At 40.7% G+C, this 27,164-nt stretch overlaps 1 protein-coding gene across 1 annotated transcript in view; it reads right to left on the bottom strand.

Annotated features, from left to right (window-relative positions):
- Positions 1 to 17,892: 17,892 nt before the first annotated feature.
- CTDP1 (CTD (carboxy-terminal domain, RNA polymerase II, polypeptide A) phosphatase, subunit 1) overlaps positions 17,893 to 27,164 on the bottom strand; it is an 80,782-nt gene continuing 71,510 nt past the window's right edge. Inside the window, exon 12 of the mRNA XM_010008701.1 lies at positions 17,893 to 18,034. Within this exon, the coding sequence (XP_010007003.1) occupies positions 17,893 to 18,034 (142 nt within the window). The remainder of the gene's footprint in view (positions 18,035 to 27,164) is intronic.

Here is a 27,164-nt window from a genome sequence, read left to right as displayed (position 1 = left end):
GCAGGGGCAGCTTCTCAGCTTCTTCCTGGAGCCACCCCTGGGGCCCTTCCCCCACTGCCAAGAAACCCTCTAAACCAAACCAGGACAGGAAAGCACAAGCCTAAGGATCAACAGTGATGGATAGAGGGAGTCCTCCCTGGATGCCGGCCATGGACAGAAAAGAAGGGAAGAAGGAAGGGGCGTGACTTGCATGATCCCTGACTTATATATCAAGTCTCATGTGTATAAATATATATGCATGGAATATCTCCGGCTTTGCTGTCTGTCTTGTCCACTCTGCCCCACGGTAGCGTTGCAGATATGACTCTCCTGCTCCTTAAGCATATATTCCAGTGCTGTCAGTCCTCTAGCTGAAAATCTTGGTGCTCGTTAAAAGATCTCACTGAATAAAATAAAATCAGTAGAAAGAAAATAGGCTTCATCCTGGCTCAGGCCAGGACATTCTGTTTTATAGTAAGGAAAACAGAAGAAAGTTTCAATAAACATGAGAAACACTTCTTAGGAAAATGTGTTACAGGTAAAGGTGCTTGTGATTTTATAGTGCATATTTTTTCTCAGCTACAGCGTGGAAACAATTTTAAGAGTTCTGTGTTACAAGATTCAACTTACATAATTTAAAAATCATTTTCAAGGCTAAGATGAAGCTTTCTTTCACATTTTTTGCACTAGTTCTCTATAAACATTAGATTCAGCTGTAGATTTAACTGATGGAGTAGTCTTCAGGTTTTGTTTCTTAATCTTACCCTCTTGTGTAAGGTCTGTTTTAAACTATCTGAAATTACTGGATGTGGATCTTACTGAACAACACAATTCAGTAAATTTTCATTGGTCTCTGTATGATTAATAGAGATCAAGAAAATGCCAGCATATATACTGGCATATAGTATCATTGTTCCTAAAAGGAACAGTTACTCATCAGATCAACATTTGGGATTAATTTGCTTTACTTATTAGCAGGGGAAAAGGAGCAAAAAGTTGAAGTTTCATCAGCAAAACTATGCACTATCACTCAGTAATCTCTCTTCAGTGGAAAATATTTACTGAATTGAATGGAACAGGTTTTTGGTTTTGTTTGTTTATTTTTTACTGCCAGTCATGTGTCACTATAACATTTTTTTCAGTGTCATTGTTAATTTTAGATTCATTCAAAGCATTTCCCACACTGTGTTTTTGCTGGGAGTTTAATCTTGCAGAAACAAATCAGCTCTGCTTTGTAAATATTTGGTGCTGGTTTAGGGCCTTCAAAGCTACCATCAGGAGTGATTCAGTTGAGATCTTTATGTACTTCTAAAATCTTTTTTTACAGCATTTGTGTGAGCAATTCTGCGGTGCCATTTACAAATTATGAAGGATCTGAAATCAATGATGAATGAAGAATGGCTGAGGTGCTGTGTAGCTGCATAGAAAAACCTTTGATCATAAAGAAAAGTAGACCAAAAAAAGGTGTGATATATATATATGCTGCTTACACAAAGTGCAGGTGTGATGTCTAAATAAGCAAACTATGGTCCTGTGAAATGTGCGGGTTAGTTTAGGCTGTTTCTAACTGGGTAGAGAGAAAAACATTATCAAATAAGATATTGATAATGAATTGATTTGCAAAGACCTAGAGATGTTGCAGAAGTCCTTCAGTATTTGGGTGGGAGGGAGTATCTTAGAGGTCTGAGAATGTCACTAAACAGCAGGAGTCAATGAAACCCAACTGGGCTCAATTGTATTGGCCAATGAACTCTCTGTACCACTGATGTAAACATCACCAATTTGGCATAGCCCAAGGCTTTCTAGAAGATTAAAAATCAGTAAAATCTGTACAGGATTTTTGGAAGAGGTCTGATTTCCTGCTCTGGCCAGGTTATGGTATGAACACCAAGGTCTGGAAAGCCTTGGAGAGCATTAGAGTGTGAAGGCTGGAATGTCATAAGCAGGGAGTGCCACACAAAAAAAGAGAAATTGGAAAGAGTTAAGAGTAACTGCTTATCCACCAGTTAGGAAAATACAAAGGTAAATGGGGAAATGGATAATTGGTTCCTCTTGAAGCACTAGGATTTAGTGACACCTCATAGTGCATTGCAGTTTTTTTCATCCTTGTACATAGGATTTGAAACAGGGAAAAAATATAGAGGGAACCAGTAATTCTCCTAAATGTTACTGGAAGAAATTAATCATGCTGTAAAAACCAGGATTTTACCTTTCATAAGTGTGATTTCCATATGCTGTCAGCATTGGGCCAGATTTTTTGCTACTTTCACTGGAAACACAAATAATCATGAAAAGGTTCTGAAGCCAGGAAAAACTAATTTCTAGTTTCCAGTAGCCCGGTGTAGTTTTGTCACAGAAAGAAGAAAATCTGCTTTTTTCCTTTGAAAGGTAATGTCTTTTCAGAGCCATGGAATTAATTCTTTTTTTAAATGTTTTTTTTTAATAGAGTCAATAGTGCAAAACTGAAATCTCCTGTCTTTCTGAGCACCCTTTTTCTTCAAGGTTAATACATAACAGCAAAATTACAAACCAAACAGCTCTGGGAAAACAACATATGTAATACAGACTCTGCAGACAAAAGAAATGGTAATGGTCATCTCATCTGACCTTCTCCTACTGTCATATTTGAAGTTATTTGTAAAATATGTTATGAGAGCATCCATTGAAACTTCATCTCAACATAATTTATGTGATGATCCCATCTTTTTTTAAAAAAAGCACATTATAAACAAATAGATCAGCAGGGACAGTAGAAGAGACATTTCTTAAATAACTCACATCTGTTACTTTATGCTTTTACTAATTATCTAAAGTAGTGGATAAAGACATTAATGAAAGTCACAAATGTATTAAGTTGAAGGAAACTACTGATGGGAGGAAGACATGGAAAAAAAAAATAGGAAAGAACTCAACCAGATAAAAAATACAGGGAGAAAGTGATAAAATGAGATACCATGGGAATAAAACCCAATCAAAATGAAAAGCTATTCTAATTCACAATGGGAAACAACAATCTTAGACATGCAAAACCCAATAAACCCACAAAGAAATGACATTGAAGGAATTTTAGGGGACTGTATTTGCAATGAAGGATAGGCAGAGCTATATACAATGAGACTGGAATATATAGATATAATCTTTTCACAGTCACACCTGGAATAGCCTGCTCACTTCTGTATCAGTTGAAGAAGACCTGATAAATGGGAGAAAATTCAGATCAGTGCAGCAAACAGATTCATCAAGGTCCAAAGTCTGATTTATGAAGAAGACTGAAAAGACTTTATAATGTATTAGATTAGTTAGATTAAGTAGCTAGTACAGCCTGGGAACAAAGGAGCAGTCTTGAAATACATAAACCCTATAAAAATGTAGATGAAGGGACTTAACTAACAAATTTAAATCAAACATAAATAAATAGGTGAAACTAAGAAAGCTGCAAATCAAGCAAATCCAGCTGTGCCAAGCCAGACTATCTAGCAGATGCTAATCGGGTTTCTTAGCCTAGAAAGCACAGGAGCATCAGTGGCAAAGGGTGCCCTAACTGGGCAGCTGCAAGTTGGTCCCTCTCTTGGGGAGAAAGTGCAGCTCTGTGTCCTGTTTCACAACACTGAGGGGAGCGGCAGGTAAGATTTAAATGGCAAATTTAGGGAGCAAAGTGTGACCATGTGGCTCAACAACCTAGCAGCACTGAGATTGGAAAAATGCTTGTTGAATTTCTTAGCATTAATGTCTTGCTGAGTAGTTAAGCCATCTAGCATAAAAAACCAGTTGCTGGTAGGTAATGTTTACTCTGTCCATGTCTCTGATCCAGGAGGGTATTTCCCTCAAACTCAGCGTTCTCTCAAGGCTGGTGTTTCAGCACCAACCCTGCCATAAAGGAGCATTTGTTTATTAGAGCAAATAACCTGTACAGTGTGCCCAGACACACAGCTCCTGTTTCCCTAAAAGAAGCTTTCTGTAGCTATTGGTAAGGTTATCATGTTATTCATTAAGAGTTTTATTAGCATGCTGCTGGCTTTCATTGCTTAACAGCACCCACTGTGTTAATGATCATAGAGTTTAATGTTGATTATGTATGATGGGAAGTAATGCACACATTATGTGCAGGAGGGCAATTGATTGGAGAGTTTAATCTACTGGTTTATTCCCCTGCTGCCAGTAGGAAGTCAACATCACTGAGTAAAAATGCCAAGATATCTTGTGAGGAAGCTTTCCTTTGGTTTAGTTTAAAGAAGTGATGAAAAGTAAAGAGAACAACAGAAGTAAACCAACATTTAGATGTAAGTCTTTTGAACTCAAATCAGCCACACTGTGTTTGCAGGGGGATGTTGGTTTCAGGCAGCACATTCATACAGTGACAATGAACAGCTTTGCTGGATGAAACAAAATGCAGTGACCTTTCAATATTTTCTCTAGCTAAGCCTAAATCTAAATCCCAAAACCAAACACCCCCAAATGTTGGGGATCTGATAGACAGATTAGCTAGTCAGTTAGGGAAAAGTTTAGATGTTTGAGAAGGGAAAAGAAATCTTCCTGTGCGTTACAGCCTTTGTAATTGTAGTATCTGCATGGGAAGAATGTGCATGTGAAAAAGGGAGCATGACTAATTGATAGAGAGGAGAGGGTGTGTTGATCTGCTGGACGGTAGGGAAGCTCTACAGCAGGACCTAGACAGGTTAGATTGGTGGTTAATTGTATGGTGCTCAACAAGGCCAAGTGCTGGGCCCTGCACTTGGGTCATATTAACCCCATGGTTAGCTACAGACTTGGTGATGTGTGGTTGGAAAAGGGCCTGGGGTGCTGAGTGACAGTCGACTAGATATGAGCCAGCAGTGTGTGCAGGTGGCTAAGAAGGCCAATGGCATCCTGGCTTGAATTAGGAACACTGGCCAGCAGGAAGAGGGAGGTGATCATCCCCCTGTATTTGGGGCTGGTGAGGCCACATCTTGAATATCGTGTTCAGTTCTGGGCCCCTCACTGTAAGAAGGACATAGAAGTGCTGGAACGTGTCCAGAAAAGGGCAACGAGGCTTGTGAAGGGCCTAGAGCATAAGCCCTGTGAGGAGCAGCTGAGGAGCAGGGGTTGTTTAGTCTGGAGAAGAGGAGGCTGAGGGGAGACCTCACTGCTCTTTACAGCTACCTGAAAGGATGTTGGAGTGATGAGGGGGACAGCCTCTTCTCCCTGGTGATGTGTGACAGGACCAGAGGCAATGGATGCAAGCTGCACCAGGGGGGTTTAAGTTACATATTAGGAAGCACTTTTTCACCGAAAGGGTTGTCAGGGATTGGAATTGATTGCCCAGGGAAGTGGTGGAGTCACCATCTCTGGTTGCATTTAAATGGCATGTGGACCTGGTGCTTAGGGACATGGTCTAGTGGTGAGCTTGTGCTGTTAGGTCTAGGGCTGGACTGAATGATCTTGGAGGTCTCTTCCAGCCAGGGACATTCTGTGATTCTGTGATTCATGATTAAAAACCTAAAGCTTTTTGTTCTCTAACAACCAGTGAAGATATGTGACAAAAATCAAGAGCAGATGTTGTACATGGAAAATGAAAACATTAGGGATGAACCAAGAAGCTTGTTTTGGGGATCCCTGGTGAGCACATACTGCTTACAGGACCTGATGAGGCAGCCATGAGACCTGCAGCAGCATCTGCAGGGCACTTCTTGCCCTGCATCTGTGTCTGGGAGACAGAGGGAATCAAAATCCAGTAAGAATCCATGGCAAAATGCTGGGTACTGAAGCAACCCAACTAAATGCCTGGGAATGTTGCCATGATGTTGGAGCCAAGAGCTTGCCTGAAGCTGGCTCCACACAGAGAAGCTGAGGCAGGTTGCTCCCTGGGCACAGCAACACCCGTGCCCCAGCTCTCAGCAACAACCTGTGCTGCAGAACAACCACCTCCCTTGACAGCCTGTTCCAGTGATTACCTTCTCACCTCTGTTCCACCAGCTTTCAAGACACACATGCACTTGGCAGTATGTGTCAGCAGATGAAAAAACCCATCGTGTTACTTTTCAGCTCTTTGGCCTTCCTTCCATCGTGAGCACTGCCAGTTGTATTCCTGGTGCCATCCACCTTGTAGGGTGAGAACTGATGCAGAGGTTTGTGATTTCTCTGGCATCTGAAGCCCTGCAAAGAGTGGCAGAAGGAAGGGGTGTGAAGCCCAGCGGGGTCCCCCCCGGAGGTGGGGTGCATGGAGGACGGGTGAAGGTACCCACCCACATATGAGGACTTTGCCTGTGGAAGCCTTGAGCTCATGCCGAGGCTCACAGACCTTGGCATTGTGATTTTTAAGGAAAGAAATGGCTAGAGAAAATGGAGTAAAATTGAAATAAATTATGCTGTTCAAAGTCAGTCCTAAATTAATCCAATTATGCTGCAGCAATCTTAGCTTAATGCCTAGAAGCTGGGAAATGACTGTTAAAGGAGCGGTTGGGGAAATTAGTTGATAATGACAATAAGCAACAATGGAAGACATGATTCTGAAAGTAAAGTGGTGGGGGGCAGGGGAGGGGAGAGAAAACACTCTTATTATTCATTCTTCAAGTGAAGCACATTGATTAGCTATTGAAGGATAAGGCACCAGAGCTTGCCAAACACAGTGCTGACTCCAGGCCTCAGGGAGGAAGAAGCTGAAATCTGCGAATCATTCTTTACTAAGGAAACCTCCCAGCACTGTTATTATGGAAGTACAGCTCTTAATAACCATGGCACAGACGTCTTCTGGAACAGCTTGCCCACACAATCTCTCTGCCTCTGTCAGGCAAGCCTGTTAAAAGCCTATTTTTATATTTTCATAATTTAGGCTCCAAGTGAACTTGCTACAGCAGTTCAGCTTAAAGGCTTTAATGTTTTTAACACAGCTGGCCATACTGGACTTCTGTTTGACTTCCTGAAAAGACCAAGGAACAGCAGGTGCAAACAAGAATACCCCCTTGCTTCAATTAATTGGTTTGAGTACACAACAGCTAGCCAGCTGAACTCAGACCTCATGAAAGCACAGATGAAGAACGGCCTATTGACAATTTCAAGATGGAATATTAAAAGTATTTTAAAACATTTGGCCTAAAGTGCTGAATAGAAATTTCAGCTAATTGACCTAGACAAATTTTTCTCAGAGCCTGCATCTCAGGTAGTCTTTATAGAGACAAATCTCACCAAAACATGAAGAATGCTGATGAATTTTTTGAGGGCATTTTTTTTATAATGGCATGTTCATGCCATTATGTCAAAGTAATCAGTATCTGGGGTGTTTTGCATGCCTCTCACCCCAACTATCCCTGAATTTTTGTCTAGCTTTCTCATTTTGTAGGATGCTTCACAGTGAGACTTTATTTTTAAGCTCTAACTCTTCTCTTCAGACTACATCCTTCAGAACCTCTCTGCTGGAAAACAGATGCATCCTGCAGTACCCAATCTCACCTATCAGAACATAGAGAATATATTAATAAGATCCTCATCTCTGAAAATGCTTGGATGTAATTTCTGAGGAAGGATCCTTGCCCATTAACCTGTTTCCAATACTGCTGCTCACGTGCTGATCAGAAACCATCTCTGAGCTGTGTTAAAATTTCACAAGAGACTTGAAGGAGTCACATTTCAGCCAGTGGGGAAATCTCACATTGTTTACAACTTTACACCTCTCTGCTTCAAGACCAGTGTTATTCACAGCCCTTCACATTCAAAATTGCAAGTAAAACCTCACATAGCTCAGGAGTCACCGGGTATACCTGTTGGTGTTGTGTGTTTTTTCACAGTGCAACCACGACGTGTTTTCAAACTTTGCTTCACAACCTGAAGGAGGATAGAAAAAATTTCTCTTAAAGTACAAATTGAAATTCGTGCTGTTAGCAGACTCCAGAAAGTATAGATTTAAATGAAAAAAAGGGTTGGTAACAGCAGGCATTGTAGCAAAAGTGTTTCACAGGAGTTGTGTAGATATATTTACAGATACAAAGGTATTAAATTATACTGATTAGCTAAATATCTTCCAAGAAAGCCAAGCAAACATCATAATGAAAGCTTCGAGCATCTAGCCTTCAAGCTCACATCAGGAAACTGAGCAATGAAGGTATACTCTCTTTTGTGCATTCCACAATGACCCCAAAGAGGATCCTGAATTAGTTCTGAATTCTAACTTCTCATCCAGTAAAGCAGTCTGTACCAGCTTCCAGACATGCTGGAGAGCACCACCTCAACCAGGGAGCTAGGGCAGTTTCTACTGGGTAGGAGCTGCTTGTTTGGGAGTGTCCTGGTTCGAGCCAGAATGAAGCAGATTTTCTTTTTACTGATTTTTTTTTTTTTTTTCCTTCAGTGAGGTCTTTTTTAACTAGCACCATTTTCCAGCTAGTGGACTGGTAATGCTGAAATATTTATGTTGCTGCCAAGACATCAAGGACACTTTGCTCTGCAGGCTCAGATGCTATAGGAGCAGAAGAGTTGTATCTGCATCCCTCCCATAGGGAGGAGTGGACTAGATGGACAGCAAAACTGGCCAAAGTATTCCATTCCATAAGATTGGAGTAAGGTAAGGGATCATGGAAGTCAAGCCCCATCCTGCTTTTTCTTCCCTTCTTTTTCGTCCATGGCTGGCATCCAGGGAGGACTCTATCATTGATCCCTAGGCCTGTGTGTTCGTGACCCTCACACCTCTCCCCTCAGCTCCTGTCTGCTCTGCTGCTCTCTCCAGCAGCTCTGGGACATTTCAGGTCTCTCACAGCTCAGGAGATGCCGTGGGAGTTGCTGGGGGTGGGGGGAGACAGTAGGGTTTTGCATATTCCTGAACACATTTGTGTATAACTGTGCACATATTCTTCTATCATTTAATTAAAGCTGTCTAGTTTAGTTTTCAATCCAGAGAGTCTCTCTCCGTCATTTTCTCTCTCTCTCCTTTCCCCACTTGAGAAAAGGGATCAAGAGCATTATTGTTGCTGGTGTAGTTGTCAATACTGAGCCAAAACATGACAGGGAGCCTCGTGGTCTTTCGCAGTCATTTGCAGCGCTAGCAGCAGGCACCAAGAGAAAAAGCAATGGGGGGACCTACAAAAAGCTACACATTTTTATGTCCTTGATACCAAGACCTGGATCCCAGATGAAGGCACAGGGTGATGAAGCATGAGCTCATGCTGATAATGAGGGCTTGCTTCACTGAAACCCTGACAGAGACCAGAGCACTGGGGCTGTTAGCACATCCCTGCTCCAGATTGCTCCAGGTTCGGTGCAGCCCAAGATAACTGAGATGCAGCTCAGTTGCAATCTAGTCTTCTCCTGCATGGGCAGCATTTTCCATCTTTGCTCTCTGAAAGGAGTGGTTGTTTCTGTGTTGCTGCTCTTGCCATGGTGTGTGGTGTATCATGGCAAAGCGCTGTGGCCAGGGGCTGCTCTTTCAGCATCTGAAATTTTCAGCATACAGCTGCCATGTCTCAGTTACAGAGCTCTTGGGTTGTCTTCATATTTACCCCCAGCAGTGGACATTCAGGGAGCCTATTGCGGAGAGTTGGTTTAGCTAAGAGAGCTGGGCATTGGGGCATGTGAAATCTTCTGACTCCGAGGAAGCCTGGAGTAGCTGGTGGCTGCAGGCAGTATCATAATCAGATAAATGAGAAAACTGGGGAGAAAACGGGAATTACTCACAGGCTTACTCCTCAGCACTTCCACTGTGGCTATTAGTACCTTAGCCTCACAGGTGTCATATGCAGGCAATTAAAATAAAGGTTATGTAAGGCTGCAGCTGGAATTCACCCCTTCTGTGCCCCAGTGTTATGTAAGGCTGCAGCTGGAATTCACCCCTGCTGTGAATCCCTTGCATCCCTTGGCTGGTTGGGACATGCAGGTAAGCAGAACCACCCTCCTATCACTGGGCAAAGAAGAGGCCTTGGCTTTATGGCCTTTGCAAAGGCTTTGATTCAAGTTACAAGGACAGCAGTAGGTGCTGGGCTGCTGCTGTATCCCTGAGCTATCAGCAGGCCTGGCCACATGCTGTAGAGGACAATTTCTAATCAAATGAACTGCTGTTTTGACACCCTCCTTCCCCTTATGGAATGATGACTCTCTAATGTAAAGAAACAGGGCCCAGCCTTCACTCATTGTGCCAGATTTCTCCTCTTCCTGCTGGCCTTAAAAGCAACCCAGGTTGGTAACATGCAGACATCTGTGTTGTGGTGCCATATAAACGTGGGTGGGTGTGGGGTGGAGAGGTGAAGAGATGTGGATCCGTGTTTCCCCAGAAAGCCACTTCTGGTGCAGACAGGCTGTTCCAGATGGCAGCCTTACCCCCTTACTGAGTAACACCAGCAGCACCAAATTGCAGTGCTAAACCCACTGCTCATCTTGGGGCCATCAGGATTAGCTGTAGATTGTATCATGAGCTGGAAAAATGCCTGACTGATACATTTCCTTGCCTGATGGGTATGTTCAGATTAAATGCATGCCAAGCACTTTTTCACAAGAGAGGAGTTCTGGCAATGTACAATTTTTAGACTGTTGAGTTTGTTTTCTTCTCTATCCCATTCCACAACCCACCTGGGGCCTGTTTTCACCTACTTAGCTGTCTTCTGAATTTTAAAAAGAATGAGAGATTTTTAAACTCAATGCAAAATTAAAGTGCTGGAAAGCAGCTTGAATTACTGACAGAAGGAGCCAGCTATGGGGGAAGCTCTGAGTGTGAAAGGGCATTTCCACCACTGAGGGAAAGGCAATGGTTAATGAATCTGACAAATCCTGGAAGACACACAGCCACCACTTTCAGATAAGCTCAGAGGTGGCACTGCTTCCTTGGGCAGCCCCAGGAAGGAGAGCCAAGGAGGATGCCTGTGGAAACTGCACAGAGCTGCTGCTCACTCGTGTCCTGCATTTGGGCACCCTTGTGATCTCAGAGGATGGCTGAGAACTTGGATCCAAGGACAGAAAGGAAATAAATGAATAAATAAATAAAAATAAAGAGAAAAATAAAATGGAGCATTCTTCATTTGATATTCAATGTTATGGAAACGAAAGCTTTTCTGTGGGCTGCATCTATAAGATTAGGAGACTTGAAGTTGAATTATTAAAACATTTATTCACCCAAGTACATGTTGAGCTCTCTGAGGACCAAAAGCATCCACTTAATTAAAACAGAGAACTTCCCAAGGACCATTTATATTGGCACTAAGTGACACATTTAATACTTGTGTCATGAAAGGTTTATATATATACATAGTGGTAGATCTGAAAAGATAAAAGGCTTTTCTGACCTCTTGCTGCACTCCCTGCCAAAAAAGCACTGACACTTGGTCTGAAGGCATCATGATGAGGAGGAGGCTGATGTCTACAGGCTTTGCTGCTGACAACTGATCAATAGCAATGGTAGGTTGTGTTTTAGTGAGAACAGCTGTTGTGAAAGAGCAACACCACCCAAAATCTGACAGACAAGGCAGGCAAACATTCTCAGGGACTTAGAGACATTGGTGTCCTGTAGGGAAGGGAAAGGCAGGAAGGCGCAGCCCTTCTGAGGGTCCTTGGCCAGGGTTTCTCCCTTATGGCCCCCATGAGCACAGATCTGCCACTGTGATTCACTTTTTTGAGACTTCTGTGGCAGATCTGGAAGGGGCAGGAAAGAAACATCTGCATTGCTCATGACCTACAGCAAACTTGGAGAAGGATGGACATTTTGTCCTGTTAAAACTACGTGCCTTTGCGATACGGTTACTGTCTGCCAACTCTGGCAAGAGCTTTGCTCAGGAAGAGAGCAGTGGGAAGGCTGGAAAAGGGTGACTCAGGAGAAACACCTGGCTCCTTTCCCCTTCCCAGTCTCCTGGTGAGTCACACTGACTCACAGAGGGCAGTTTGGTTGGAGAAGGGGAGCACACAGCAAGCTGTGGACACAGATACCTATCACACAGGTGTGGCAGCAAAATGCACTTTTCTTACCTCTGATGTTAAGGTTGGCATCTGCTTGACTTTTAAAGCACCTCTAAACCTACCCAATAGCTAAATCACTCTTGCTTCTTCTTGGACTGTAGATATTTAGAAGTGCTCCCTGTCTTGTAAGGAAACAGTTAGGACAGAGGGTGAAAAGAACAAATAATTCATTATAGGGGAACCATCCTCTGCCAAGGGAGCTCTGTCTCACCTGGGCAGCTTGGCTTCATTCATGTGGTAGTATAGGGTCTGTGGCCATGAGATCTGCAGAGGTGAGGACTCCAGGGGGTTTAAAAACTGCCAGTGATGTCAGTGATGTAGAGTAATGCAAACACATAGAACTTTGCCTCTGCTCAGCACACACTGCATGGAATCCAAATTATCTTATTTCTCTGGGGCTGGCGTACACCTGCAATCAGACCACAGGTCACCTCTGCTCCTCCAGCAAAACAAGAAATTGATGAAGAACGAGAAGTGCAAAAGGGATAATTTGCTGTACCAGAAAGAGAAGCCGTGTAAAACAAGGCCTTGGCTTTTAGCCCATCTCTGTTTCTCCACAGTTCTAGCAATCCTGCATTCCAAGTATTTGGCATCCTTCTCAAACGTTGTTCCCGTATGAAAATCTCAAGTTGCTCAAAAAATCCACCATCACATATACATATATGTGTATAAAAATCCTCACTCTCCTTAACATGTGGTAGGGAATTCTCCAGCGCAGTGGATAGTATTGGACTTGGAAGACAACAGGTTTCATCCAAAAGCTTTATCTGTTGAAGCTTGAAGTGAGGGCCACACCTGCCTTATGCCTCCTCTGACTTAGCCAGCATGGAATATTTGTGAAGTTTGTATGACATACATGACAGCAATCATGCTCCTTTGGCTTGTTTTTCCTTTGCATATCCCCTAAAAAAAAATTATTAAAAAAAAAAATATCTTTTTTCTCTGAAGATGATTGAACATTGTACACAGGCTGTGGAGTCTTCATTCATGGAGACATCCAAAATGTGGCTGTACACGGTCCTGGGCAAACAGCTGTAGGTGGCACTCCATGCTTGAACAGGGGTTTGGACTAGATGACCTTCAGAGGTCAATTCCCACCTCAGACATTCTGTGATTCTGTGATTCTTCTGTTTATGTGCATATATTGATGACAACAGACTCAGTCTTCCTCCTTGGAAGACAAAGATCACAGAGGGAATGTGTGGGCCTGCCCCTCAGAGAAAATGACCTTCCAGCTGCTGGGGACAAGCCAGCTGAGATTAAAAAAAGGGTAGATGTAAGAACAAAATGTTTTTTGCTGAGTGTGGTGAAACACAAGAACAGGTTGCCCAGACTGACAGATGCCACATGCCTGGAAACATTCAAGGCCAGGCTGAATGGGCTTCTGCACAACCTGGTCTAGTTGAAGATGTGTCTGCTGATTGGAGGGGGATTGGACAAGATGACCTTTAAAGGTCTCTTCCAACCCAAACCATTCTACAATTCTATTATTCTCTATCTTACATGTGTGGCCATGCCCAAGAGCTGTCAGTATATCTGCTGGGTTCATAGTTGGGAAACACCAGGTTTTAGCAAGCTGGGAGAGCAGTAGCACACCAGGCTGAGCAGGACCTTGTTGATGGAGCTGTGCTGGGGCAGGAAACCTTAAATCTAGTGTGGGTTTTGGAATATTAATCAGATCAGATAGGTGATGTGACTGCAAGAAGAGATGCTGCATAAGCTAGATGTTCTTTAATGTGCTTTAGATGATGAAGGGAAAAGCTGGTACAAACAGAATGGTATGATAAAATGGCAACTGTTCATTGTGTGAGCAGGAAGGAAGATCTAATTAGAAAGACAGTGCAGGAAAAAACCAGCCAGGTAAATGGGAAGAGCCTAAGGTATGCTGCTGCAGCAAACCAGCCTGCTGTAGGTGATACTTCTTGGGGGAATCACATACTGTTGCCTTCTGTTCCTTAGAGGAGGGGTGAGGAGGCTGTGCTGGGTGCCAGGATCCAAATATATCTGAAATTACAACAAGCAGGTGGCATTGGATAGGAAAAACAATGTATAAAAAGCTTTCGTGTTAGTAGTGAGAACTGGGACCTACTGGACAAAGACTGCAATGGGAAAATGTTACTTCAGTGGCAGAACTGGGCACATGATGGCTCAGGTTCAGTGAAGAAGCCAAGCCAAGAGAAGACATGGGGTGGCCCACGTGGTGCACATAAACTTGAATCGGACAAGGAAAAGAAAGAGGATTTGAAGGCTCTGCTGAAGGAGAGAAGCAGAAGAAATAATACATAGCTTTCCTCCCTTTTTAACTTTAGTGTCATGTAAGCACCCTACCTCCTTCCCCCCCATCAATTTGACTTGAAGGCTTAGCTACCAGGGAACATTTCTACTTAAAAAATAAAATAAAATTGTTTTTACATAAAAATGATTCACAAATACTTTCCTTTTGACTAAGCCTGATTTAATAATTTATGGGAGACTTCTCATGCTGAATTTTCAGCTACATGAAGAGCTCCACTTTCTTAACAGGACCACTATATATTCATTCTCTGACTTGTCATCGGCTGCAATGTTCACTGTAGTACAAATAGGCAGAGCTGAGAAATATTTAGGTACAGCTCCAGGTTTGTGTGTGTGCATTTTCATGCTTGTAAGACAGTCACCTATTCTGCAAGCAGTAGTGCCAAGATGGAAACTGAAGACTTTCCATCCTCTGCAGAGGATGTTTCTATTAAACACAGAGAAGACCTGAGGGCCCACTCCACACAGGCACAAAACTTGACAGGAAAAGTATTTGGATGCTTGGAGTTCTTCATATCTCAGTGCTAAGTGATGCTGTTCCCTCTTCCCACCTCACTCGCACATGAACAGAGAAAAGCTTGGCCACCACCTGACAATTTTTGCTTCTATCACAGGTCCCATTACATCCCCTACACAGAGTTGTAATGTCTTCCCATTATCTTAAGAACTGCTGAGGACAGATTGAGATGGAAAACGTAAAACTGCTGGTCTTTAAATGGAGCAATATTCTTACCTGTTTTAAACAACTGTCAGACCTCAGAAGTTGTCTTTCCTGGATAGTAGTGATAGTACACGTTTAAAAAACTTACTGAAGCAAGGGGCACTGGATGCTCCTTCTGCGCTCACTTCCATGCCTGGTGCCCCTTCAGAAACCAGCTCTGCCCAGGAAGTACAACAACCTTGGCAGCAATCTGGTCTTAATTCCTGCTCTCAGTCAGCCTTTCCCAGCAACAGGCCCTTGCTAGCTGCCTAAGATACAGACGCAGGCCAAGAAGATAGGACAAAGCAACTAGTCAAGAGATGTGGGGAACTTAATAAAGACTTAATAAATGCCATTTCACAAAGCAATTTGTTGCCTTTCCAGCTGCTCCTGTATCTTGAAAGAAGCGTAAGCTAGTGGAAGTGACAACTTCATACATCAAAATACCTCTTGGTAGGAGGTTAGCCAGGACATTTAACTTACATTCTATTTTACTTTTTCAGTTTCCATTTCTCTCTCCTGTCTATGCAGAGAGAATCTGGTGACCAGTTTACTCGATACAGCTGCCTGAATGAGCAGGAGTCTACCTCTAGACAGAGAGGAAGCTCAATGTCTTCTGGGTTGCTGTGGCAGGGAAAAATAAGTTGGTGCCTCTCAAAACTCCCTATACTAGGACCCCCTCTCCCTGAGAGCCAGGGTTATGGAAATTACCAGAATAATTAAGGTAAAAATAAGAATTGTCTGTGCAGTAATGGTCATTAGAGAACTGCTTGACTTTAATTCTGGCAGCACAGCATGCTCCCTCTGTGTGCAGCACTAACTGCAGGCTTTTACAGCTCCTGGAGAGGCAGAGGAGTCTTCACAGGCACCAGACCCTTAGACAGACACAGCTCTCAGTCTGGTGGAGAGCCCTCACTTGGGTGTTTACACAGGGGTTCAGATAATACTGGGACTAGTGGAGTGCTGATGGCTTTTAGGACTCCTGCCCAGAAACACAAACCACCAGCTAAACCAAAAGAGACAGCCATAAAATAAATCTGGGAAGAGTATAAAGCTTTTCACACTGAAAAGCTTCCCAAAATGTACGTGTACGGAATCACTCCACGCAGTGCTACTAGACAGCTGCCATGTTGGGAACACGGCATCCAATTAGCAGCTTAAACCAAGGCAGAACATTGCTGAGCTAACAGCAACCTACCCAGGTTTGTGTTTATATTCAGACCTTGAATGCTGCCTCAGAGCTGTGTGACTGGCAGAGACAAATCCCTGCTGAAATTTGTTGTCAAGTAATTTGCAGCATCACACTGACCGGAAAAGTTGGTATTATTTCAAATGGGTTAAATTTAAGTAAACAACAAACACACCCCACCATCCCATACATTTTAATGTCTAATTGCTGGGAGTCATTCTCTGATAGCTGGGGAGGCTGCTTTAAGTTGCTGAAAAAAACATCAACTTCCCCTTTGAAAAGCACTAGCCTTTTTCTTCTGTTATCCAATGCAACTCACCTGGAGACATCCTGCTTGTTTTCATGCAGGCCTGCAGGTTCCTGTAGGCTTTAGTTACGTGGCACCTGTGTCAATGTCCAGACATTTTCCTATAGAAAACACTATTTTTGTTGTATGGATGCTGGTCTTTCATTCTGAAGTGGACTGCCATTATGAAGCTTTAAACACTAGGCTGTTCTTTGTACATCAGCTGAGATGCTATTGAAATATTCTTTGTTTCACTGCTAAGTGGTGAAATTAAGTAGTTCTGCACCAGAGAAAACTTCCCTTTAACCACGACATTTGAATTAATGAGTCTTCTTTTCCTAACATGTTTTAAAAGGATTTTGTCTCTCTAGTTGGTAACAACTGAGAATAAACCATGGTTCTTATTTCAGAAATCCCAATCAGAGCAACAGAGTACATCTTCAGTGGCCAGTCAAAGAGACCTGAGAAAATGTCAGACTTTAAGAGTTCCCACACAAAAGAAATGAGAATCTCCTGAGCCAGTGTTTCTCAGTTACTTGCCTGAATCTTTAAATTTGCAGATGCCTTCAGTGTTTTTCATTATTTTCATGCAGAGTAAAGGAAAGATAGAAGAGAAGGGGGCCTTTTATTTGATGGTAGTGAATGAACAGGAAAGGGAAACAAAGCATACAAAATGAATTTTTATTAAATGAAAGAAAATCTGTTCTGTGGGTCAAATATGAAATAGAATATACAAAAACTTTACATCAGACCTCTTCTCAGAGAAATTACAGCCTATCTAGACGGAAGTAGCGCTCGTTCTTTCCAAGACAACACAAATGGGTGAATATGCTTCTTATGGCAGTATAGAATCACACAATATGCTGTGCTAAATTTCTGCTTACAGAGAATAGAAGTTAAAAATCTAAGTGATGTCCCTAACGAACCCAATTATTTCACAAAGTAACTGAGAAATATGAGTTTTGATCATTATGTATTCTCTTAGAAGTGAATGACAGGTGGGTCAACTGCAGAGTTCACAAAGCTTGAATATCACATACTCTGTTTCTATACAAATATAAATCGTTCTTTTTTTATTTTAGAAATCCTTTTGTATTTGAAAGCATTTAATTGTGGACAAGGATGACAAGTTTAACAGGTTCCTGCTGTACTACCCAGACAATTCCATCTCCTTTATTTCTTCTTTTTTTTTTTTTCTTTCTTTTTTTTTAGACCATTGCCCATAAACTACAGACTGCAATATTTTTAAAAAGTTGCTGTATGTTTAATCACAAATCCTGTATAAGAAGGTTCTGCAGAGCTCTTAACATGTCTTTGGCATAGCACACCAAGTCCCATTTAATACTTTTTTTTTTTGCTTAAAAAAGTATATTTTCCTTTAGTAAAACACCCTAAAAACATCTATTTCCGATTTTGTAAAATAATGTGTCACCTCTCATGTTGCTTTGCAAAATATACACACACGTTTTGGAAAAACATTGACCGTAGTCCAATCTGTTTATGAGAAGTAAAATGTAATCACAGACTCCTTCTGCGTGAATGTCACATGAAGTCGTTCAATTCAGCTTCAAGTGCTGCTGCCATTTCATCTGCTTCAGAACTGCTTCCTTCCTCATCTTCAAGGCTAGATTCTTTACTGGATTCACTGGCAGCATCATCTTCCTCCAGTTTGCGCTTGTGACCCCTGGAAGGGTAGACAGAGATCATGTCCACAAACTGAGGTATCTCATTGCTTATTATCAAAGATCACTATTTAATAAGAGACAAAAATGGGGCTGAGGGACCCAACCTTTTTTCAGGTCAAGACAAAAAGTACTGCACTTGCTTTTAAATGAACAAACAGCGGTTTGTTCACACAATTTTAAAATTCCTGTTACTTAGTCAGCTGTAGTTACAAAGTACTGTTTATATTATTTCTCCCATTCTTCTGAAAAAGGAACTAAATTAAGATTGTTTGAAAATAATGAGTTTATTTACTTTCCTCTCACATCCCAAAATAAAGAAGAAATCCATGGTGTGACCAGGTTATATATAACAAAATATATGCTTTTGAAGTATCCAAATTTTGTTGTTGTTTGTTGTGGGGTTTTTAAAATAAAAAACAAACCTTAACGGATTAACCAAATCTCACTGCACCAGCTTTTACCCTTTTGTGCTTCCAAATGCAGGGATCTTGTTCTTCCATTTTATGTCTTATTGTCTCTTTGGATTAGTACTGTCAGGCTGAGCAACACCTTTCTTCGCATCTAAGGGGAATTAACCAGTTTAAACAGGAGGCTGATGTGCACCACACACTGCCAAAGGAGTCATGTTCCTGGTTGTGAAAGATCTCCAAGGAAAATCTAACACTTCAACTGAGACATAGCCATAAGCAAAACAATTTGGATTTGAATCCTGAAATCTCTTTTCCTTGCCAAAAGGGAATTTTGCATCAGACATGTACTTCTGTGACAAAAATAAAATGGAGACTTTGCATTGCATAGAATTCATAATGAGCTGTAGAAATACCTTCAAAATTCTTGATAATTTGATCAGATTTCAAGCAAAGAAATGCATACAAAGACTGTACCTCTTAAATAACCATCCTTCTCATTGTTAATTGAGGTCTCATTAAGAAGAGAATGCATTCACTTGCAGTAATGAAAAATTGGTAAAATAATATTTTATTTTTTAGCAAAAAGCAATAATTTAACAATGGGCCCTTTACTTCTGAGCATATAGAAAAGTGGCATGTATTAAGAAAGACCTTTGATAAATACTGACTTGAACTATGTATATCCAAAAGAAAGAAATGCAAGGATTAACAACCAAACGTGTGAGCTTTTAAGCAACACTGAAATACAAAGCAATTTTTATTTATAGAGACATTCTTATTGCCATTTTCCCAGAAACATGAAGTCTCGGGAGCTGAGACTGTTTGGTTTGCAGGCTGGCTGAGTGACACCTAACTTCCCCTTCCTCCTCTTTTCAGGGACATGGACAAGATGGGGTGTGAAGTCACGACTGGGGCACATTCAGGAGTAGGGAAGCGATCATCACTCTGTACTGGCCAGTGGTGAGGCCACACCTTGAATACTGTGTTGAGTCTTGGAAACCTCAGAACAGGAAAGACATTGAGGTGCTGGAATGGGTCCAAACAAGGGCAACAAAGCTGGTGAAGGGTCTGGAGAACTAACCTTACAAGGAGCAGCTGGGGGAACTGGGGTTGTTTAGTCTGAAGAGGAGGAGGCTGAGCCCTTCTAGCTCTCTACAACTACCTGAAAGGAGGTTGTAGTGAGTGGGGGTGTCGGTCTCTTCTCATTAATGACTAGCAACAGGATGAGAGGAAATGGCTTCAAGTTATGTCAGGGGAGGTTTAGGTTGGATGTTAGGAAAAACTTAACGTACAGAAAGGGTTATTAAGAACTGGAACAGGTTACCCAAGGAGGTGTTTGAATCACCATACTTGGGGATGTTTAAAAATTGTATAGATACAGTGTTTAGGGACATGGTTTAGCCATGGGCTAGGAGAGCTAGGTTAGTAGAGTTAGGTTAAAGGCTGGACTGGATGATTATACAGGTCTTGTTCAACCTGAACAATTCTATGATTCTACATAGCTAACTGAGTAATAAAGATAAATGAAGACATGGTGGGAATCTATAGCACAATGTTCACAGCTGAAAACATTCGTATTCTTCTGTTTGTAACACTGCATCTATGAAAACTGATGGTACCTACCAACTAAAAAAGAAACTTATCAGTCTAACAGCTATAATTTACACATATGAAACATGTATACACAGCTGCAGATGATGTATAAAAGAACGTGGCAGGACAAACAGGTTTTTAGAGCCAGTCCAAATATTGTGAGTTTGCTGGGTCCTAAACCAGTAGCAAAGATCCTGTAGAAAAAAGGTCTATGTAGAAACAGTATCTCACCGCCATTTGTTAAACGTGAACTGTTCATTTACTAAATAATTAATGCAAATATTAGCAGAATTATTAATGTATGCAACAAAGCATAAATCTACTTCCTAGGAACTAGATTTCAATGAGGACTACCAACAAAACACAGAGGCCTGAAATACTCAGTGTAACTAGAGTGTAACTAGTTTAATTAAAGAATGGAATTCCAGGCTACAAAAATACTTTCCAGAAAATTTTAAGGGACAGTCTGGACATATTTTCATCCCTCATTTGGTTGTATTAAACAGTACCTTTGGAAATGCAAAAGACTGAACATGACCTATTTTGTAAGTTCTTGTTCTTTCAGGAGGACTAGAACAACAGCTCTCTTCAATCTAGGTACCAAAACTTCTTCACTCATGGGGAGGAAAAAACCACCAAAACCAAAAAAGAAAACTAAGTAATAGTTCTCTGTTTCATTCATAATGAACCCAAAACACCTGTAATTATACATGTATAAAAGGTTTTTTTTAGGAAAATCTGATCTATGGAATGCTAATGAGAAATATACTTAGTGGTAATGCAAATAAAGAGACAGGAAGCGAAGATATTACAAAGCTGCAATGCAGTATAGTGAATGCATGTGAAAAATGGCACAAAAATTATTGAAAAAATTATTTAACTCTTGATGTCTTGAAATTATCACTAAAATATGATTGTAAAGTTTAACTATAGGTCAAATGAAAACTTCATTCTTATACTTTGTTTACTTCACTGAAAGAGCCATATGGAACAAAGCAGTGAAAAGAAGTCCAGTATTCATTGTGTCTGTTACATTAGGGTCTCAATTTACAGGTAGCTGAAAACAAGGTTGGAAAAAACATTTTTTTCCGGTTAATCGAAAAAGCAGAAAGTCTCCAGTCTGCTTTGCATCCCAGTGACACACTTCTAAGAAATACAGTGCTACATTAAAATAGAAACTTCTAATAAGGCAAAGGGCAACATAATGCTTGTTTTAAACAAAGCAAAACTGAACTTTTTCCAAACTTAGATCTGCAGAAGAAAATTACAGCAAGTTTATTTCACACTGCAAATTTCAGAGTAGGGATGGGGGTTATGGGTAACTAAACTTCTACATTATTGCAAATTGACCCCTTTAGCCATTATCTCTACTCTGACAAATAAACTTCTAAATTATTGCAAATTGACCCATTTTTTCAATAGCTCCTAAAATTGGTACAATAACAAAGTAGAGTCTGCAGACTAAATGCATTTAGTCTTTTACAAGCAATCAGCTTACAGCATTAGCATCATAAATCGGGACGTAAATCTGGTACCAAACACAGTCAAGGTGATCCCTAATGAAAATACATAGCAGATGAAAGCAGTTCAAAAGGCAATGGTTTGAAAAGAACATTCTGAAACAGCTTGCTGCCTTCTAAAAGCATTACAACCCTGCAAGACCACCTCTTGCTGCCCCAGGCACAGTGTTGAAGTCTGATGTGGAAGGTCTGTCTCAGTTTCTGTACACACCCTGGCCCACAGCTCTCCATAAACTCCTTCTATAACGGAGAGAAGGGTGATGCTGAGTTTAGTAATGCAACATGAATTTGACTCCCTTCCACAAGAATCTGACTATGAGAACAATTAATTTAGATAAACTAGTTCTGTAGCAATGTTCTTCAAGTTGCTATGAATTATAGCTGGGAAACCAGGAAAACCTTTCTTCAACCAGTTTTGAAGATGCCAGACCAGTCCTTGGCTAACAAGGTTAAAGGACATGCGATCTGAGAACATATAGATTGAAAATCAATGTTGTGGGCATGAAAACATTACACTGGACAGAAATTTTCAGGGAGATGTTCCATGTTTTGCAGTTATATTTTCTTAACATGTGATACATGGAAACATCTTTCATGTACCCTTGATACAACAGTGAGCAATCATCCATAGCAGGCCTGTAAAATTCAGGTGTCTACCCTCTGATAATTTGTCTCATACATCGGTGCAGGCACATTGAATCTTCTGCCCTGGTGCTCCTCCTTGGCCCTAGCATTGCATGCAGCCAAGCACACAGCCTTAAAAGCAACATATAGCACTAGCTCCATATTGGCAAGCTAGAGTATGTATTCTTACTTTACGGAATTATGGGATGATCTAGAAATCAGTGTAGAAAGAAGTACTGAAAGCATTTATTGCAGGGCCCCAGCATGCAGAAAGAGATCCTGCAGTTAGATGAATGGCATCCTTTTAATGCAGATGTCTTTGCAGAAATCCACCAATTCGAACTGGCAGCTCTAGCTTACACAACAGTAAAATGAATCTAATTAGATTTTGTACAGCTTCAGTGCTGTCTGCTTTAAAATTTAGCACACCTACACACTATTCTAATGGTGAGAAACTATTATGGCAACTCTTACAACTATTTTAAAAACACTTTTACAGTTCTCTGAAGCAAATACTCAGTGTATATCTAAATTGAAAGAGAGTTTTTGAAGTCAGGAAGTCATAGAAAACAAAAAAAATAATCAGAAATTACTATAATGTGTCAACAGGGATATTTTGTAAATTTTGCTAAAATTATCCATTTAGCAAGGCTGTATTTTCTGGATATTTAGACCAACAGGGAAGTTTTAATAACAAAAAAACCCCACCCCAACTCATTGAAAATTATTTTGTCTTAACAGGTAAACATTTGCTTGGGATATTTCAAAAACAAAGAGTGCAGCAATAAAGCTTTAAAGTAATAAGACAGGGCACGGAAATAATTTTTTCTGTGCTGAACTAATTAGATACAGATAATAATTAAATTTGATAATGCAAAGCTCAAAAATTGTCTCTACAATTTTGCTTATAGAACTAAATTACAGATAAGAAAAATATGCCTCTAAAATATTACGTATTAACTTCAAGTTGTTTAAAAAGGATAAATGTAGTTGTTGTAAGAAAACATTTACAACACCCAACACTGACTGTTTCTTCAACAGGCCGATGTGATGGTGGCGGTTTAATATCGCATAACAAATACTGTCATTGATTTGTAGAAGAGAACAGAAAATTAAATATCCTTCTCAATATGTGGAATGTCAGATTGTTATTTGACACTTCCATAATGGAAAACGCATAGATGCATCTGACATATCATCTCTTAATCCTGTTATAAACAAACAGAAACACGGCGATCTATTCACGTTGGCTGAACAACCTCGTCCCATTTCTGGACAACTGCATTTGAGTAAGCTCCCAATAGGGGAACAAGCAAATATTCAGACAAAAAATACATGTCCAGCAATATAGCAATAATAGCTAAACCAGGCCTTTTTTGTTTCAATCAAGTTCTCCCTCCAGCTTCTTCTAGCTTTCACCAGTGCCTAACAGGTACAGTACAGCAACTCTACCTGGATTTGGTTTGAAAAAAGTCCTTTGCAAATAATGTCACTCAAATTAATTTGTTACAGGAGGCACTGCAGGAGATCATCTCAGACAGTGATGAAGAATAATGCTCTAGGTTTAATCACTAGAGATGTAAATATGACCTACTATTTTAAAAAATGGTAGTATGCAATAAAAATTAAGATGAAAAATGGGCAAAAAAAGTTAAAGTGCACAGGCAATTTAGAAAATTCAAAACTGTACAACAAAATCAGAATTTGGAAAAGAAAAAACATCTGATTTCTCTAAGTAAAACTACCTTAATTTTTCTCACAGGAGCATACTATGTGTGCAAAGGTGCTCTTATGCTAATAGCAGTGGAGTACAGTTAGAGTTTAAAGACCCAGTGCTGCAAAGTAATGCTTGAAATTCACCTGCCCTGTCATCCTGGCTGGATTTGCCACTAACACCCAAACACTGAGAACATTCTTTAAGATGCACCACTGGGCATCTTAAAAACAAAAGAGATAATTTAGCTATAACAAAGTGCCTGTGCTAAGCAAGGAATCTGGAAGTAGGATTTCGTATTATCTTACATGGTAGCTTTTGAAGTTGGATATTCACAGACTATCTTAATATGTATGTTAATATATAGGTTATGGGCTACACTAAGTTATATTGAAAGCTAAGCTGATTTTACCAAAGCATTTAACTCTGATTTTTACTATCTCTTCTATTACTTTGTCATAGTTTTCAATAAATTATTGAAATTAAATTGCAAATAGCTAAACACAGCATCCTTCTAGGTTATTCATTCATTGAGTAATGGCTTTACTTACCAGAATTTTAACTAAGAACATCTGTTTCATTATAAAATACCAAAAATAACTCAAAACACTTCACTGAGTCTGTAATATTGGTAATGCTGACATAATCAAAGGAGCACAAAAGACAACTTAAAACTCCTTTAAAATGTTGCACTCCAAGGGAGTAAAATATGCATATCCTTTCCATGCAGCTATATTCTTGATGAAATGTACTGTCTAAAAAGGTTCATCTTCTATCCTCCTCACATTCCCAGATGCTCTAACTGGATACTCCCTCACTTTATTGGCTCTGCTCCTTGTCTATTGGTGTGGTAAGCCAGTTAAATCCTCTAACTGAGCAAGTTGTCAACTGTCTTTCTAGTTAGCTTTCAATGAGTGTTACCTTATTATGCAGGTGTTGAGGCATTACAGCTGTTGTAAGGGTGTGGGTGATCCTGTGGCACTGCTATGAACACAGGAGTGAGATCTTCCAGACTCACAAGCCACTGTGATATTTGCTCCTCTGAATCATACATTTTCCTGGAAGATTACGTTCCTCTACTACTTCTGGTTCTTTATCAGAAACACTCCCAACCCTTCCATCTCATCCTTCCTCAAATTCCCAGGCCCACCAGCTTAGATGTTTCTTTATTTATTGACTGAAATTTTAAACAAGAAATCTGTATTCCTTGCAGTACACAGGTTTGGAAAAACATTGTTTTGGACATACAACAGCAATAAAATACAAAGCAACAAAGAACCTAGTAAGTAATTTATCAGCACTAAAAAGTTGTATTTTAAGTCAACATTTTGCTTCAGACATTCTGGTGTGCTTCAAGGTATTTTAGAAAACCCAGTAAATTACAAAATGAAATGACATCAAAGTGAAAGTCACCTTTTGGTAGAAGAAATGTTGAACTTAATTTGTTAGAAATTTGGGTGAGAAATTGCTAAATATCCATGAGAAACAGAGGAAAGGAGTGTCAAGGCTTGATTTACAAATAAAAAAAATAAAATGAATTAAAGTTGTAATAGTAGCTGAGAGACATCACAACTTTTACATCAGTTTTAAAAGGTTTGTGTAAATGATACATACAGCCTACCAATACACGCCACATGTTCAAAACAGAGTACTATCCATCATTCTTTTAACTGTGCAATATTAACAAACTCCCTAAAAAGTGTACCTACATTCATTAAATTTGGATCTCTACAATACTGGGTCACTGAGCACCACCAATTCAATCTGGATCGAACTGGCATATGTCAGCCTATCTGCCAAATCAGATCACATTGCAAAGTATTCACTGCACCAATTATTTTCACACTAGCTAAGACAGAAAAAACTACCCAGTGCTGCAGCTTGCAGCTCTGCTGACTTAACGGTACTTGACACCATCCTTAGTTTGCTCTACAATTGTTTCTGTCAATACTTGTGGAACAAATTTGAACTAGCAAAGGCAGTTTATACTTGAACTGTACTTTCTGTTGTATAGTTGCAAATTTTTTTGATTGTGCTGTCCAAAAACCAGATTCACTGGATTGTTGAGCTCCAAACCTCTACTTAAAGACATGTGAGGGAGAACAAGCTCAATCCAGAGTAGCTGGTTGCTACTGAGCCTGGTGTTATCAAGGTAGTGTTACCAGCCACAGGCTCATATGAAGGACGATTATCAAACTAAGTGGATATATGGATGTATACAAGAGGAACACATGAAAAGGTGTTTCTCTGGGCCACAAGTGACAGCAGAGAGAGTCATGGTACTTCCAACATTTAACAAAAAATTAAGATAAGTTGTTCTCCTTGTAATTACTATCAGAGAATGAGATTGCCACACTGATGCAGTGACAGAAGCAAGGTCTGACATGCCAGGCAGGGGCCAGACTGGAAGAAAGACCAGACACTTCCCTCTGCATAACTTTGGGAATAAAAATCACTGTGCAGGCTCATTCCAAACTGTCTGCTGAGCATTCTCCACAGCTGCACTGTCTGACACAAGGACTCCCTAAGATACAGTCCTGTCCCTTTGTAGCCTGTACAGCCACCTTAACCTCATGGGGATAATGCATGTGTACAGCTACAGCAAAGAGGAGAAGCCTGGCCATGCAACAAGATTTTGCAGGCAGTTCTGGCTCTCTAGCTCAGGTGTGGTTTACCTGCCCTTGTTAACACCTGGAACACTAAAAACCTTCTTGTCAGAGTTTCAGGTATTACTATTCCAGGCACAGCACTCTGAACAGCAAAGTCAGCTGAGAGATGGGTCTTTTGTATTTCTGCTAGTCACATCTACAGGCCCTCTGCCTAGTAGGAATATATGTTGTATGAGCATTTAGTATGATGTGGTACACTGGTAGCTTCAGAAACAGCAAAATGAGGCTCTGAACACAAGCTGTTCCCTTCAGTGAACAGGGCCCCCTTCTGCACAGTGCTGTGGCAGTATGTTTGAGCTGTGTAGCAAAGGACACTTTTGCTGCTGTAACTCTGGGGTGGGGAATTCAAACATACACATTCTACTTTTCACATGCTTGGCTGAAAACAATGCAAGTACAATTATCTACAATCAGTTTGATTTCAGAGTTCTGAAATCGTTCAAGGTTTCTACAAAATCTGACTTTGTTTTTCCCAATGTAAGAACCTACCAGTAGTTCAATGAGTAATAAACTACTCACAAATGGGAAGGTCTACCCATTTCAATTCCTGTTCCCCCCCCCCCCCCCCCCCCCCACACACACCCCCCACCCCCACGCCC

This window comes from Chaetura pelagica, unplaced genomic scaffold (genome assembly GCF_000747805.2).
Source record: "Chaetura pelagica isolate M959 unplaced genomic scaffold, ChaPel_1.0 scaffold332, whole genome shotgun sequence".
Taxonomy (NCBI): Eukaryota; Metazoa; Chordata; class Aves; order Apodiformes; family Apodidae; genus Chaetura; species Chaetura pelagica.
The sequence above is the reverse complement of the archived record's forward strand: the minus strand, read 5'-3'. Positions and strand labels throughout refer to the sequence as shown.